At 39.0% G+C, this 16,454-nt stretch overlaps 1 protein-coding gene across 10 annotated transcripts in view; it reads right to left on the reverse strand.

Moving 5' to 3' along the window:
* Positions 1 to 230: 230 nt before the first annotated feature.
* The window catches only part of LOC126293690 (uncharacterized), a 667,805-nt gene continuing 651,581 nt past the window's right edge, over positions 231 to 16,454 (reverse strand). For 8 of the 10 annotated variants that reach the window (XM_049986991.1, XM_049986986.1, XM_049986989.1 and 5 more), the window contains one exon: positions 231 to 8,681. In XM_049986991.1, the coding sequence (XP_049842948.1) occupies positions 8,522 to 8,681 (160 nt within the window). In that variant the 3' untranslated portion in view covers positions 231 to 8,521. Of the gene's footprint in view, positions 8,682 to 14,971; positions 15,037 to 16,454 lie in introns of all 10 variants that reach the window. The other 2 variants (XM_049986988.1, XM_049986987.1) reach the window with 2 other exon arrangements.

Genomic DNA, 16,454 nt, shown 5'->3' on the forward strand with positions numbered 1-16,454 from the left:
ACTAGCAGACTCCACATATCTACTTCAAGATTAAATGGGAAACAACTAAAAATGTTCTAGGTATTTCTAATTGTGAGATTTGGGTCTTCTTCATATTCCAGCATGAAAATGTGAGCCATGTTCATAATGGTGTTTTCAAAACACGATGCTTCATTTTTTTCCCAGAAACTGCGCACTGGTAGCCCTCACTAGGAGCTTGCTGTAACTTTTTTAAATAAATGCCTCCACACTATTTTTTATGCATGTATTTCTCAAATAAAGTATAACAGTTACAGTTGATTTACACAAGGCTGCATTTCAAACTGAAATGTATTACATCTTTTGAAATACCGTGTAAAGCAAATAAAAACAAGATTTTTATGAAATAGACATATATGTATTATTGCATATCCATTTGTCTTAAAAGCAGAACATGATTTTTGCAAACACCAGTTTCACAATACAAATATCCAATATTATATTTACAAAGTCACAAAAGAAGTATAACGTATATACAATAACATTACAAAACTGACAATACCAAATAAAAAAAGGACAAGCCAATAATTTTCTTACACATATACACAGATAATAAAAAGTATAATATAATAGGTCTACACAAGTAGCAAAGGTCACTTTTCAGTCAGTATTTTAAATTATTAAAAGGATGAGGAGAGGTGAAAGAGTAATAAATATACAGTGTTTCCACTTCATAAATTACACTACGTGCTTCTTAGGATATGAAAGTTGCGCATCTGGGAACAGGGGACACATTTCCACCATTCGTACTTCGTTAGCTTTCAGCTCTAATCTCTCTTTTGCAAAAAGAACTAAGGAGAAAAGAAACAAGAACTTCTCCACACAATTCTGTCCAATCTCCATAACATTTAGTGATCACACACTAAATGTTATCCATTACTGAGACTCTTTACAGGTAGAAAATAAAGATGCTAAAATTGCATCGTGTTAATTCCTATCATTTAAGATGTAGTCTTTGGTATTTCTTACATAAATGTTACACAAACTCTCACAGTAGAGCAGCTGCAGACTAAAGATTAAACAACAAACAGCCAAGAAACAAAACAGGAGTGTGCCATATAAAATACTAATAAAGTAATTAACCCAGCCAATACACACACCTTTCTGAGGGTTACACAGAGTGGCTATTCTACAATTACTTAATTCTGAAGGGAGAGTATATAAATATAGACATGTTCCACAAAGTGGCAGATCGACCGTTGCACTGGATCAAAATATAAAAAGTGTAATGATATTTAACAGTAACACATTTCTATAGTTGTCACATTCCTTTGCCCTTTGTAATCTACCATTTAGCATCCAGAATGATACAACAGAAATACCGTTCCTCTCCCCCAAGATTATTAGCATGTAGCTCACTGCCCATGTATGATACTGCTGCAAAGATTAATTATTAATAATCATTTCTTTCTTATATGCACAGCCTTAAAAGAATCCGAAACTCCAGCCACTTAGGTGGATATGCCACTTGGTAGTAACAACTACATGGCTGCTAATAATGTGAAATAGATATTATGTACTGCAGAATATATATCACTTCAAGTCGCATCTTATGACATTTTACATGCCAGGAAAAGGTTGTAGGCAATGTATAATGTTTATGGAACTGGCTCGCAGTAAATTTCTGGGAATAAGCTATCAAAAAAATGAATATTTATAGAGAAAAAGGAACAGTGAACAAGGTAATCTTTTAAGAAACAAAGGTTACATTTCTTGTCTGGACACGACCTGAAATTGTCGCATAACATTACAAAATACCAGTTGTGAGTTGGCATTTTTTTTGTTTTTGGAAATAACTTTGGTTTGCGCGATGGAGAGCAGACTTTGCTAACATTAATGAAATAGCAGTTCTGGGGAATAAATATGTTCAAGTTTTGAACACACAGCAATGTCCTACTATAAACCCGATGAAACGTGTGAATACCACCATTTAATTATGAACAATATCTTCCTCACTACAATGCTGCATGAGAAATTATTCCTTTGCAGTTCCTAAACAATACAAAACTTGATACTGTTATGGACAACAGAAAAAAAAAAAAAAAAATAATTTGAATCTCCTGTTTACTTCATACTTTTCGATAATATCAGCAACACTGCAATAGAAAAAAAAAAAAAAAAGTAACAACAGCACACATGGAGATGGAAAAGCTTCTTTCAGTTCTCTCTCATGCACCTATTTGCTTTACAAAAGCATGTAATTTCAATAACAGCAAGTGTACTTGCAGCTTATCTGTAATTATCTGTTGCACTTTGAAAATTATTTTATAAGATATGAGCAGAAGATGGTCAAAAGTAAAAACCTGTTTTTTATCCAACTTGTGGGAAACAATTTATCGATAACTGATTATTTCATGGAAAAGAAAAAAGCTGTGCCATTATGAATATTCTGTACTAAACAAACCTAATAGAGGACATTTAGGGTTCCACGTTCCACACTTCCTTTCATACGCACAGTATTATCCCTACAACCACGGGCGATTTTCCATTTTATCATACAAAACTGTAGACCAATTTTATCCGATAATTAGAATAGTTATGGTTATTTTATTAAAGGAACTAACGAGAAAACTAAAAACTGAATTTAGAATTGATTTTTGACATTCAACACGTACAATTGGTATAATACTATGCACCAAGATACCAGAGGAAAAAATGCTGCATATCCTATATTTAAAATAAAAGACAAGATAATTTTAATAAAGCACTGTTTATAATAACACACTGAAAGTTCTGGTTGAGAATAACGAATTATTTAGGAATAGAAACAAGAATAAAGATACGACACAGCATTTCTGCCTTTCTGTGAGTCATCTCTTTATTCCTAAGTAATTCATTAAAGCACTGTTTCTATTCTGTAAAAGAATTTCTGAACATGTAATTAAAAAAGTTAATTAAAAATTAAATTGCAAAGAGTTCCTTAGTTGCCTACTGTCTGCTAATACTATGTATTATTGCAACTTTCATTTGACGTGTCCAATATCAATTGTGCTTTATGATAAAATTAAATAAAAAAATTCAGTGCATGAAACATAAAAATCACGCTCAACTTTATAAAACTTACTGATAACGTCTCTGAGTGTAGTGCACCCTGAAGCAAGGTTACCTACACAAGCTCGCTAAAATGACTACAAAATTGCCTGCGCGAGAAGGTGTATGTGTAAGTTTATGGAAGAGAGCTGAGAATGTGACTTCTGATGTTCCAGCACAACATAAAAAGATTTGGCGGGAAAATAGTGACATCCGACATACAAACTATATCCAATAGAATAATGGCATGCCCTGTGGAATTGCACAGAAAGAACCGAACGCACACGTGAGCTCGCCCGCGGCTGAGGGTTAAGGTCTTTGCAGATTATTTGGGAAAATTCCATAATATGGTATAAAGGAACCATTGAAATAAGGGTAAAGGAATAAACCTACATAAAAATAACAAAGAACCACTAAAAGTCATGGCTGAAACTACTCCTGCTTTAATAGCAGCAGGGACAAGAGCTGCCGATTCCATTTTTGGGCAAAATATTTTGACAATTGAAGATTACTAGCTCAGCTGTCTATTGTGCACAAATTTGGAATAACTCTTTTGGGCATCCAAAAATGTACTGTATCATACCGTGGAAACAACATGTTACCGTCAAAAATGTACTGCACAGAACATGGCTGTGTCCAATCTGATGCCTCCTTTTTCATGCAAATTTTTGCCCACTTACAGCTTCAAAACTCAAAGGCCTTTTGCATTAAGTGAAACAGCGTGCTCAGTCTGTACAATTAAAAAAGAATACCGCTCACATCTAGCCGACAGAGCACTCGACATATGCACAGCGATCATTGGAAAATACAGCAGCCTTGCTGGAATCTCCATTATAATGATACTTCCTTCTATTTGTAATCCAATCTGATACTTCACACTTACGTTACGATACTACAAGAATCTGTTCTACAGTCTACTATCAAAAGAAAAATATCAGAACAACTATGTGCTAACAGCACAGAATGCAAGCTTTCTGCATGGATGTTTGATGCCATATGCTGACTTTTTCCTACTCTTCCAGCAGGTCACATCCTGACCTAATGGTACTTCGCTTCCGGTAACAAATATTGTGTTCTACAGGAAGTGCAGCAAAGGTATTGGTGTAATAATGTGCAGTTGTGCTCTCGGGTAGGAGGGGTGGAATGGTCCAGAATAAGGGTCCCCGAGGTATTGCCGAGAATACCTGGCCCACTCTGGTAGGCCCGGCACTCGGCTGCTCTCCACTGTGTCGGGATGCGAACCCTGCACACTGACCTCCCCCTGACCACACACCGCAGAAACGACCGACACCAGTGTAACTTACAGGCAACAAAAACAGTTACTTTTCTTGTATAAAATATTAATTCTCTTCTAATCCTGTTATTTTAACAGCAAGGAGACAAACACCGACACCATAGAGATTATAACAAAAATGCAATTTATGAAATAATCACAGCCCACGAGCAACATAATTTTCAGAACAGGGGAGACATCCATATGGATAACTATGAGAACAAGTTAACCCTCACATGGAAATAAACCCCCCTTTTTTTTAAGGGGAGGAGGGATATTGCTTTGAAAGTCAACACCAATTATTAACAAAATTTAACTGCACATTACAGATTTTGACTTCTCTAAGCAGCTCATCTGCTCAATATCTGTCACCAGCTCATGCAAGTTTACCATCAGCCCGTAATTTACATGCAAGAATACTCTACTTTGTCCACTAGGTGTAAAAAGACTACAATCAATTTCCTAGGACTTCAATTTGTTAGTACAACCAGCCACCACTATAAAACAGTATTAATGGTTCATCAATGAACAAACATTTCTAAAATTTTCTTGTTAATGTCTAATTTAAAAAGTTATTTTTCAAAGACTATCTCATTTTCACTGACAGAACATTATAAAAATATTATATTTTCATGTTATTACTAAAAAAGTAACGCAGTAAGAGAAGTTCAAAGATTACACAAAATAAGACTGTTCTGCAGTGCGTATCTGCTAGACTACCCACCACCAAATTTTTGTAAATCTGGATCAAGATCGTGGAAATGAATGCTCACACTTATCATAGATGGACAATGAAGTTTCTTTCCAGGTACCGTTCAACACATATGAATAACCCTTTCTTTAAAATCATTTCCAGTTTTTATTTTCAAATTTGCTGCCAGAGTATAAAATCTTCAACAAAGAGCAGCTGAAGTAATCGCAGCACAAAAGAAAACAGCATTCTGTCAGAAAGCTGTCAAGCGTCGCCATGCCGCAATAGCTGACGAAGACCTCGTTACTGAAGAGCAAGCAGAAGTGTTAGACACATGCCATGCACCCAGCTTCAGGGGAGGAAGAGATTAGAAACGGAAGGCAGAGTTAAGCAACATTCCGATCAGTCGAGAGCAGCGCGGAGTATAAGGGCCGTAGGTAGGGATAATGACCTTGCATCACTCAAAGCTACAACCACCAGCAAGGAACATAAACGTGTTCTGTTGTAAAATCCAGACTGCCGAGGGCAACCAATGATTCACCACTCCGAACAGAAATATCCGACAGAGTGTGTATATTGACAAACACTTTTAAGTTCAGTCCTCAAAATTTCATATACATAACTGCAATTTTTACTATGTGTCTCGTAAAATGAGACAAGATGCTCGTAAGGTAATTAATTCACAACGGATTTTGCTGTGAAAAAACTATGGCAAGGCCAAGAATCAAACCCTGACCCCTAGCCTTTTAAGGAAACTGTTCTTGCCGAGCAACACTACTCGCAATCCTCTTTCACATCTTCAGTTCTAATCACTGCTCGACATTCGGCAGTAAGGTCACTGATTGCAAAATACAAAGATCTGGCTTAAAATCCCAGTTCGCTACAATAGTTTCAAGACCCTCGCATTTTCTAGTCGTTACTGAATCCTTGCTGGTAGGAATACTGTACTGCGGACAGTGTATCTGCTTCAAGTGTGAAGGCTTGCTTGCAAATTTTGGGGACAACACACGAACGTGCAGGAACTACAGGGGGAAGAGGGAAGTCGAGGTGCAATTGCAGGTATCAAGCTAGGTTGCTACCAAAAGGAATGTTAAGCATTCAGAACACTTCTCTTTTTTAAAAAAGTCATATTCGGACATGTTTTAACAAGCTGTAAGTTGCATAAACAATGCCATTTGGATGGAAGTTATTCAAGCAAACCAAAATTAATGTTCTACCACACTTTAAGAACTTTAACAAATTACTTCCTTCGACACTTCAACTGACAGCAGTACTCTTAACAAAGCTCACAGTCTGCTTTTGATATAACCACTGAGAAGCATCACGGTCTACAGAGCAACTTATCGTGAGATTTTTATGTCGGGAGACGTACAGTGCACTGTAATGTGTAACTCGTCCGACAGGAGCACTGGAGACTTTGGTAATGCTGTCAGTTCACCTCATAGCTTCAAACTACTTACAGACATTTTAAACTCTCAACTAACTTTTTTTTTGTTACTTGTAATTATTAGAAATATTATTTCATGCAAAACATGGCACAATGCCACCTCTGAACTCAAGAGAATTCGAAGCATTGGCAAGGAAGATAAATGCCATTACTAAACTCGTGGTATCACACAAATGTTAATTCTGTACAAAGAATTTGTAAGCTGCGTAATGCTGTAAGCAAACATATTAGCCCCAAAAAGTAAGTCTTAAGTCTTACTGCCAGCTGTTATTTTTATGTATGTTTACAATTAATATTACTATAAATAACATCATTTTTAGCTACAGAACTGGAGCAGTTTATATATTTCATTCCCAAAGGCTGCTTACCTACAATACACATTTGTCTTATGTACACTTTTAGGATACTGTTCTAATGCTCTTATTGTGCCCAAAATGTCAGTAATTATGGACATATAATAATGAATAATACTATGTGTTGTTGTCTGTTTTAATACGGAGTATATGAGAAAATGTCATGGTGCGAAAGTGGAATCTTTAGCTGCTGGAAACAATTTGGACCACAAAGTATGTACTGGAGGAAAATGTTATAAATTAAGCTTCTGAGTAAATTTCAAAACAATAAATTCCTTTCACACCAAGACACTTTCAGACAGTGACAAATTATCACCGCATTATTCGATCTGGTTGTCTGCATTTTGTCTCTTGTAGTTTTGCCAAATACTGTTCTTCTTCTGTCCAATCACATTTCTTTTTTACATTCTGATGCCGCTTAAATACGTGTCCACATAACTGTTTATGAGGCCAGGCCATGAATTTCAACAAAACGCAATTTCCAAATCTTTAATTCTAGGTATCTTCCCATTTCCATACTGCCCGAGGTATATATCAATACAATTCCTACAGAACACACTCACTCTTCTTCCACTGCATCCGACTACACAGGGAACACACATAAACTATCAGAATGCATTTTTGTAGTCCTGTCCCAACCAACCAGATACAAATTGGGAGGCATGACTGATCATTCTTGCAAGCGTCTTACAATGAAATGAGAAAACCACTACTGTGGGGCCATTACTTCAATTCTAACAATCAAAATTTCACCGCAGTGTGAGAGAGTCATTTGAGGAACATATGCCAAATATACAATTTTTAGGTACAATCCCCTGCAAAATTTGAAATTGGTCACATTAAATGAGACAGTCTATCTGATGCTAATCATGAACCATTTCCTGAGGTGCACACTATAAAAAAGCTAGTCTTGCACTAGGGACCAAATTCAGCTCATGACAAGACCTAGTATTTTTACTGTGGGTTAGGATATCAGTCTACAGCAGCCAACACTAGCATACATCCACGTTTACCCCACAACCCCTCTCTGACAAACACACACACACACACACACACACAAGGAACAGATGTCCTAAATAAAAATGTGGTTACCACATAGGAAAATACCTAGCAGGGATCGATCAAATTATCACATGTGTCAGGTAAGGTGAGGACGAGAAAGGTATATCCGTGAGGAAGTTCCTGTTTACTTCTGTCTGCAGTAATACTGGATCAGCCGAGTCCATTCGATACTGAAATGCGCCTCTAATAGTCGACACATCCCTACGCCCGACCCCAGTTCTTATAGTAAACACTTCCAACTCCTATAAGTGGCAAAAGAGTAACGAAAAATGCAATCTAATACTGCAGTTCATAATAACAAAAAATTGGCAGAATGTGAGATATGCAACTTGAATGGACCACTAACAACGAAGTATATTCACTTTCAAAGTCACTTAGTACAATCCAAAATAAATTTATAAACAGTCGTCACGTAAGAACAAGCTTTTTCTGTGACGTATTTAAGAAAGTCTTCACAACACGCTACAAAAAAACCTCTCTTCCACGTGACGAGATATAAATTATTTTTGAACTGTGCAGAATACTTATTTCTCCCCCGGAATACTGCCCGAGACAGAAATGTACCTAGGTGCCGAACTGCCCGAAGAAGCAAGCAGGTGGAGAGACAGGTGGGTGTCCTAGCGTGGGAAGCAGAGGGTGCCGAACCGCTAGACGACTGCCGAGCGGGGCACGAGTCCCTTCTGGTCTCCGCGGCAGCAGAGCAGCCAGCTGTCGTCGACATCCAGCACGACGCGCAGACGCTCGCCCTCGTTGAAGGCGAGGTGGCCCGCGTCAGACGGCAGCCGGTGGCACAGTGTCCGGACGAACCTGTCGGCATGCAGTTATTACTCTTAGTCTGTGTTACAAGTGTCAAGTTATACACTAAAAGAAAAATGGAGGTCATATTAAAGTAACAGAACAGGCAAATCGGCAGAGCAGTTTCCATAACAGTTCTGCAATGTACCCTTTGACCCTCGTCTCCCTCACACGTAACTTGCCTTTCTTAGGATTCTAGCAAAATGAGGTGCTGATAACCATAAAGACCTAAAACACATTGTTGTCAATTCTGAGACAGTAGCATGTATGTGTGCTCCTGACATCTGCTCATCTTGCAGTGAAACAGTTTTATCTGTCCTGTACATCTACACTTACTTATATATGAACATTCACACAAAGGTCTCTCTCTCTCTCTCTCTCTCTCTCTCTCTCTCTCTCTCTGTGTGTGTGTGTGTGTGTGTGTGTGTGTGTGTGTGTGTGTGTGTGTGTGTGTGTGCGCGCACGCACGTGTGCGCCCGTGTGCACGCTTGTGGTTACATAAAGGCAGGTTGCATCACGGAATGTAAAAAGTATCCTTGTAGGAAATCCCGACAACCAGCACTATTTGAGATGTTCACAAGAAGTCGAGGGCCTTAGGGTATGTTCAGCAGGTGCAGAGTAAAAGGTGACTGACAGTAAGGACCCTGGAACTATAGGCAGAATTTGCACAGACATTATGAGAAGTCTCCACAAATCAGTAAGGAAGTTATCACGGCAGGTTGGTTAATCTCATACATCGCATCATTGTCTACTAAAAGGTACGAAGTGACTGATGACCCTGTAGTTTGTTTCCTTTGCTCTCCAAACAATCAACCAAAGATTTGAAATTAAAAGCCTATTGTGAGAATGTGGTGATATCTAGAGATCTTTGACTGTGCACAATTGACAGATGCTGTAAGCAGTATGCAGTATTCCAACATGATGGAGCAACTGCTCACACACCCAACCAAAGTAAGGCCCTGTCTCCAACAAGTTCTCTGAAGACAGACTTGTCAGGGGGCTCCGCACTTAACTTTGTGAGATTTTTATTTATGGGTTACATTAAAAAGCAAGCGTATGTTGACAGTCCTCACACAACAGACGATCTTTAACATAACATTGCTAGCGAAATTAACATCACACCTGCAGAATTACAAAGTGATGCTGGTAATGCCATCACACGAAGGCGTGTCCTCAGCCAGCATGTCTTATAAACAGGCACCTACATGTTTTTATAATAGCTCACAAGGAATGAAAAGCAGTTCATTATTACTTTGTTATTCTTTGTATACTAGAATTAAATTTTCACTCTGCACCTAAATGTGTGCCGATATGAAACTTCCTGGCAGATTAAAACTGTGTGCCGCACCAAGACTCAAACTCAGGACCTTTGCCTTTTGCTGGCAAGTGCTCTACCACTCCAGTGCAGGGTGAAAATTTCATTCTGGAAACATCCCCCAGATTGTGGCTAAGCCATGTTGCCTCAATATCCTTTCTTTCAGGAGAGCTAGTTCTGCAAGGTTTGCAGGAGAGCTTCTGTTAAGTTTGGAAGGTAGGAGACGAGGTACTGGTGGAATTAAAGCTGTGAGGACAGGCCACGAGTCGTGCTTGGGTAGCTCGGAAGGTAGAGCACTTGCCCGTGAAAGGCAAAAGTCCCGAGTTCGAGTCTCGGTCCAGCACACAGTTTTAATCTGCCTTTTGTATTATTTCAGTCTGGCCAATTTGAGGAGGTAAGTGACAATTTTTAGTTCTTGGCCACACTTTTTTGTCAGACTGAAAAAGAAAAGTGGAAAGCTGAAACAGTTTTTTCACCTGATGTTTGTGTAAAGCTATACAGAAAGCAAGGGTAGAAAAACATTATACAGTCTGTAAAATGGATGCTGAGAATTCCAGAACCTTTAAGAGTGTTACCGACCTCACTACCACACCAAAAGTGTATTACAAAGTAAATTTCAGAAATTTTACAACGATGAAGTTTTCAACAGTTTGCCAGGAACTGTTTTCTAAACTAACCTATTCTTTACTGGAGTCATGGGAGGCCATTTTGCACAAGTTATATCAAGTGAGACAACCATTTGTCAAGTGCCCACAATTTGGATATGCCTTGCAAAATGTAGTGCCCAAATACATACACTCGTGCTCATTGCAGACTGTGGTGCCACACAAAGTTGCACTACACAAAACTGGCACTAATAGCATAGGCACATAGGGAACACACACAACACATGGTATTGGTGATAAGGTCCGAAACACATGAGCTACAAAATGTCACTGTTTCCTGCGCAAGTACCCGGACATCAATATGGGATATGATCACTGTGCACACGTACACACGCCGCACAACGGGTTGGTATACTCTGGATCAGGTGTCGAGCAGCTGTTGGGGTATAGCTTCTCATTCTTGAACCAGTGCCTGTCAGAGCTCCCGAAGTGTCCTAGGGGTTTGAACACGTGCAGCGATACGTTGACCGAGAGTATCCCAGATGTGCTCGGTGGGGTTTAGGTCTGGAGAACAGGCAGGCCACTCCATTTATCTGATATCTTCTGTTTCAACATACTCCGGCACGATGGCAGCTCGGTGGGGCCGTGCGTTATCATCCATCAGGAGGAACGTGGGACCCACAGCACCCCTAGAAAGGCGGACATACTGGTGCAAAATGACGTCCCGATACACCTGACCTGTTACAGTTCCTCTCTCAAAGACATGCAGGGGTGTACGTGCACCAATCATAATCCCACCCCACACCATCAAACCACCACTTCCATACACGTCCCTTTCAAGGACATTAAGGGTTCGGTATCTGGTTCCTGATTCACACCAGATGAAAACACGGCAAGAATCACCGTTCAGACTATACCTGGACTCGTCCTTGAACATAACCTGGCACCACTGTTCCAGTGACCATGTACTGTGTTCTCGACACCAGGCTTTATGGGCTCTCCTGTGACCAGGAGTCAGTGGAATGCACCTTCCAGGTCTCCAGGCGAATAAACTGTATACTGTGTGTCTGGAAACAACTGTTCCAGTGGCTGCGGTAGGGTCCCGAGTGAGGCTACCTGCAATACTCTGTGGCCGTCTGCAAGCACTGATGGTGAGATACCGGTCTTGTTGTGGTGTTGTACACTGTGGATGTCCCGTACTGTAGTGCCTAGACATGTTTCGTTGCCATAATCTTGAGATGACACTTCGTGCCACACGGAGGGCCCGTGCTACGACCTGCTGTGTTTGACCAGCCTCCAGTCGCCCTAGTATTCTACCCCATTTTCAACACACAGTCACTATTAGCACATTTGAAAACGTCTGCACACTTACACGCTGCACCGTACTGTGATGTGCACCAACGCACCTCTGCGTATGTGGACTGCTGCCAGCGCCACCGTGCGATGACAGCAGGTCAAATGCACCGCACGGTCATACCCCGAGGTGACTTAAACAAGCCAACCGCCCACCAGAGCGTTGTTTCACCATGTATCACCATTATCCTTAATTTATCAGCACGAGTGTAGATGGACAGCAAATATCAATCACGAAACGCAAAGATGTAACAAAACTACTAGATTTCATGCCTTTGGCGGACAGACAGTTTTACCTGAACCTCAAGCCATGACGATGATAAAGTGCTGGAATAGATCATATTGTATATGTGGTGCATTTAAATAACTCTAAATATTAATTAAAATTTTATAACAAAGTGGGTAATTTTTTAATGCTCAAAAATACAGGACGCTGAGACTTGATTTTTTAAACCAAGTAAAATCTATGAGACTGATGGTTTGGTTTTATGGTTCTCAGTATCTCAAATCTGAATCTAGTAATCATGGATGTGAGCTTTATTTTCTTTTAAAATAAGTACTATATAGACACTGTTTTGTAACAGAAATAAATTTTGAAACCTCTGAAGGAGGAAATGGGAGGCGTAGGATTAAACTGGGACCTCTCTTCCACCTGTACTAAACTAAACATCTTTATCCGCACTGTACTGAACATCTTTTCCAGCATAATTTCAATTCACATCAGTAAATGTTCAACATATCTAAAGAAGATTGAATTTTTCATCTCCACCTGAATGTAGGCTGCTGCTAACTTCCAAATAGATACTTTTACATTAATTGCACTAGCATATATGTGTTAAAGATAACATAATCCAGACTAATCATGACTCATTATCATGTACTAGTAGTAAGAGATTTCAAAAATTCAGAAACTTTCTAAATTTGGGCAATAACTCATTCTGCATATTAGATATAATGTTCCCTTCGGATTATGACTTTTGCTAATCACAAAAAATATATTTATAAATGATAATGTGTGTGCGCATGCGCCACTTTAAATTAATTAATTTATTTTGGCTATTGTGGCTTTCTCAAGTAACAATTGGAAAATTAAAATTTAATTTTAGGAATGAAGTCATTCTCAAAATGTTTTGTAAAAGAAATTATTTAAAAAAGTTTTACCACTTCCTGCCTATGTCTAACGTCGCATGCACTGCGATAAACAAGCGTGCAATATTTACACAAATTTTCTAGGAATTACTATAGGAAGTAATATGTTGAGCAAGTGAATACGTACTTAAAAACCTGTTAATGTTGTTATTTTAGTGAACTGCTAATTACTTTTATATGGATGACAAGGAATTCTATTTTTTATGAAGCCGACACGAAATAGATAGATACAGTTTACATGAGGATGATGTCCTCTTTAACAAATGTTTGTGCATTGATGCACTTCATGGTGCGGCAGAAAGCGGTCAAACTTTTAAAAAAAATTTTTTTTACTTAGAAAGAAAGAAAAATTGAGAACGGAATGTATCACTAAAATAGAGCTACTTTTTAATAATTGTATGTAATTATAGCTGTTAGTTGACAACAGCACAATAGTCCAAACGGCAATTGTAAATACTCGCTTTGTCAGAAAAGTTCGGGGACAAGTTTTTTTAATAACAGAAAATCACGCTTACCAATTAGTGATCCTTACTCCTACTGAAGTAGTCTCCTGGCTATCTATATACTGTTGCCAATGTTTCTGGAGCAAGCAGGGAAATTTTCAACTGGGATAGTTGTAAGCTCATTTGTCACAGCCCGATGGATGTCTGTGATATCTCGATTAAGCTTTCGGTTGCCTTTTCACTTGCAGAAACTAGAAAAAAATCGAAATGGGAGAGGTCGGGGGAATATGGCGGATGTGGGATGGCAATAACAGAATGTCTGGCCAGATCCTTGATAATAGATGACGTTATATGGGGTCTTGCATTGTCACGCAGTAAGAACCAGCCCTGAGAATGCCACAAGTAAACATTTATTAAAGATTTCGATGTAAAGAGTTTGGTTCACTGTTTAACCTAGAGGAACATACTTGTAGTGAACTAATCCTTTACTATCAAAGAATGTGATCAACAGCGTCTGTCCTCTAAGGTTGTTGTCTGACTTATTTTTAAGGCTGGTGATCTGGGACCCCACCTTTCAACACTTTGAAGCTTCATGTGAGGGTCATACTGGTAGCACCAATTTTCACCGCCATCAATAATCTTTGACAGAAATGAGGGACTATGTCTGGCTCTATCCACTAGTTCAGCACAAACTCTTCATCTTTCCTATTTCTGTTCGTCTGTGTGCGAGGGGCAAATTTTGCATTACGTCTCCGTTTCCCTAAATCTTCACGTAAAATCTCATGACACACATCACGATCAAATTAAATTGTTCTGATACCACACGCACAGTTACATGACGGTCTTCTTGCAATAGCTGCCCTACACGGTCCGTGTTTGCATTAGTATGTGCTGCACACGGGCAACCAGCTGTGAAATTGTCTTGCACTGAATCTCTGCCTTCACGAAACCCTCTGTGCTACTTGTAAACACAACTTCTTGAAAGTGTCTCACCTGCATATGCTTGGTCAATCATTGGCCACATTTCACTAGTGATTTTCCCGAATTTAATTCAAAACTTAAAGTTCACTCTTTGTTCATACTCAGAATCCACTGAGTCACCATAAGTGATGAGCCAAGAACCCAACCAGTAACACAGCCCTGCCACCTAATGAATTTGCACAGAAATATGGCCAAGGTTATTTCGAGGGCACTCTCATACCAGATAACATACAAGCAACATTTGTTCCTTTCCAGTATTGTGAACTCAAAAATAAAATAAAAAAAAAGTTTCCTGGAACTTTTTTGACAAAAGGAGTATATCATTTTAACAACAGCAGAGACGGAACATATTATTTCCAAAATGCTGTAAGACTATGGATGCAAGTTAACATGAAATATATTATTTACAATTTTCACACATAAAATGTATATACTTCATGGAGTGTTGTTATTTACCTCAACTGTTGTCCAATGTTAGCATGTGTTAATGGGTTCCTTTGTAAACACAGGAGTGAGGTCTACTGCAAAAATAATTTCAGAAAAAAATTGAATGAAGCAAAACATGCAGCAACCAAAATAAAGAAACAAATAAATTGAAACAGCCGATCACAACATGTACAGAACACAAAGCACAGAAACAGATATACACACTGAACAAAAGAGTTAATATGATTACATGCTTGTCTGTAAAATAAAAAGCTTCATCTATAAGCAACTGGAATAAAAATAAACTGTGAATCATAGAGCATTGCCGATACGCTATCTTCAATATCTGCAGCACAATGAACATACATATCCCTCTTGATAATCTTTAACAGAGCAAACTAAGCAATTGGCATGCTGATGCTGCGAATGTCATTCCGTCATATACAGGGTGTACATAAAGTCCGGGAACACTTTCAATTATTTACTGCACAAGAACTAAACACTGTACAGATGTCATAAATATTGCATTTTGAAAAGAAACTCTGAAAGCTTTTTTTTTTTTACAAATATTCGATATGCACGACACACCAATTTCTTTGGAGTCCTTACAAATGTCTCTCGTATGTGCTCCACATTTACTTCACTCACACTGGGACGTCCACTTCTCTTTGCTGGGCACAAGAAACCTTTCGTAATGAATTTGTTGTGCCAGTCGTAAATGTCCTTCCCCATTGGTGGCTTCTTATCGTACTCCGTTCTAAAGATCCGTAGAACAGCTGTAGCACACTTGTTTTTGGCGAACTCCAACACGCAGACAGCGCGCTCCACATCTGAACTCTCCGTGTTTGTGACTAGCACTAACTATCGGCAAATTACCAAACTATGCTGTGGCGGTACACATGGGGGTGGGGGGTGGGGGGTGCAGGGGACCTTTCAGGGAAAATGTCATATGTATGATATCTGTACAATGTTTGCTTCTTGTGCAATAAATAACTGGAAGTGTTCCCGGACTTTATGTCACCCCATATTAGTGGCCACAATCTGAGGTAATGGTGAACAGCATACAAAGATTTTTTTCAGCAGATTGTGGGCAAAATATGGGAAACGGGAAACAACAAAGAGAATATTATAAAAGTGTCAGTAGTTCATCAACAAACAAACACAATGATAACTGATTTTATTCAACATACAGAAATGGAAAGGCGCCAATGTTTTTCCTCGTACGGTCAGTGATAACTTACAGCTAGGCCCAAGGCAGATGCCTCGCAACAGTTCTTACGAGCTACCATTCCTGCAACTAGCTGTGCATCAAAACACAGCACAAGGTCCGACAACATTATACAATAAATATCATAAAACAGACACTGAAATGCTGTACCTCTTCCGACAAGTCTCTACAGAGAAAGCTGTTAGCTCTCCCTGTCAAGTTTTGGGTGGAATAAGGCATTTGACAAGACACCAGAAGGTAGTCGACATTATCGACACTCCAGAATTACTTACAAACTGCTACTTA

This window comes from Schistocerca gregaria, chromosome 10 (genome assembly GCF_023897955.1).
Source record: "Schistocerca gregaria isolate iqSchGreg1 chromosome 10, iqSchGreg1.2, whole genome shotgun sequence".
NCBI lineage: Eukaryota > Metazoa > Arthropoda > Insecta > Orthoptera > Acrididae > Schistocerca > Schistocerca gregaria.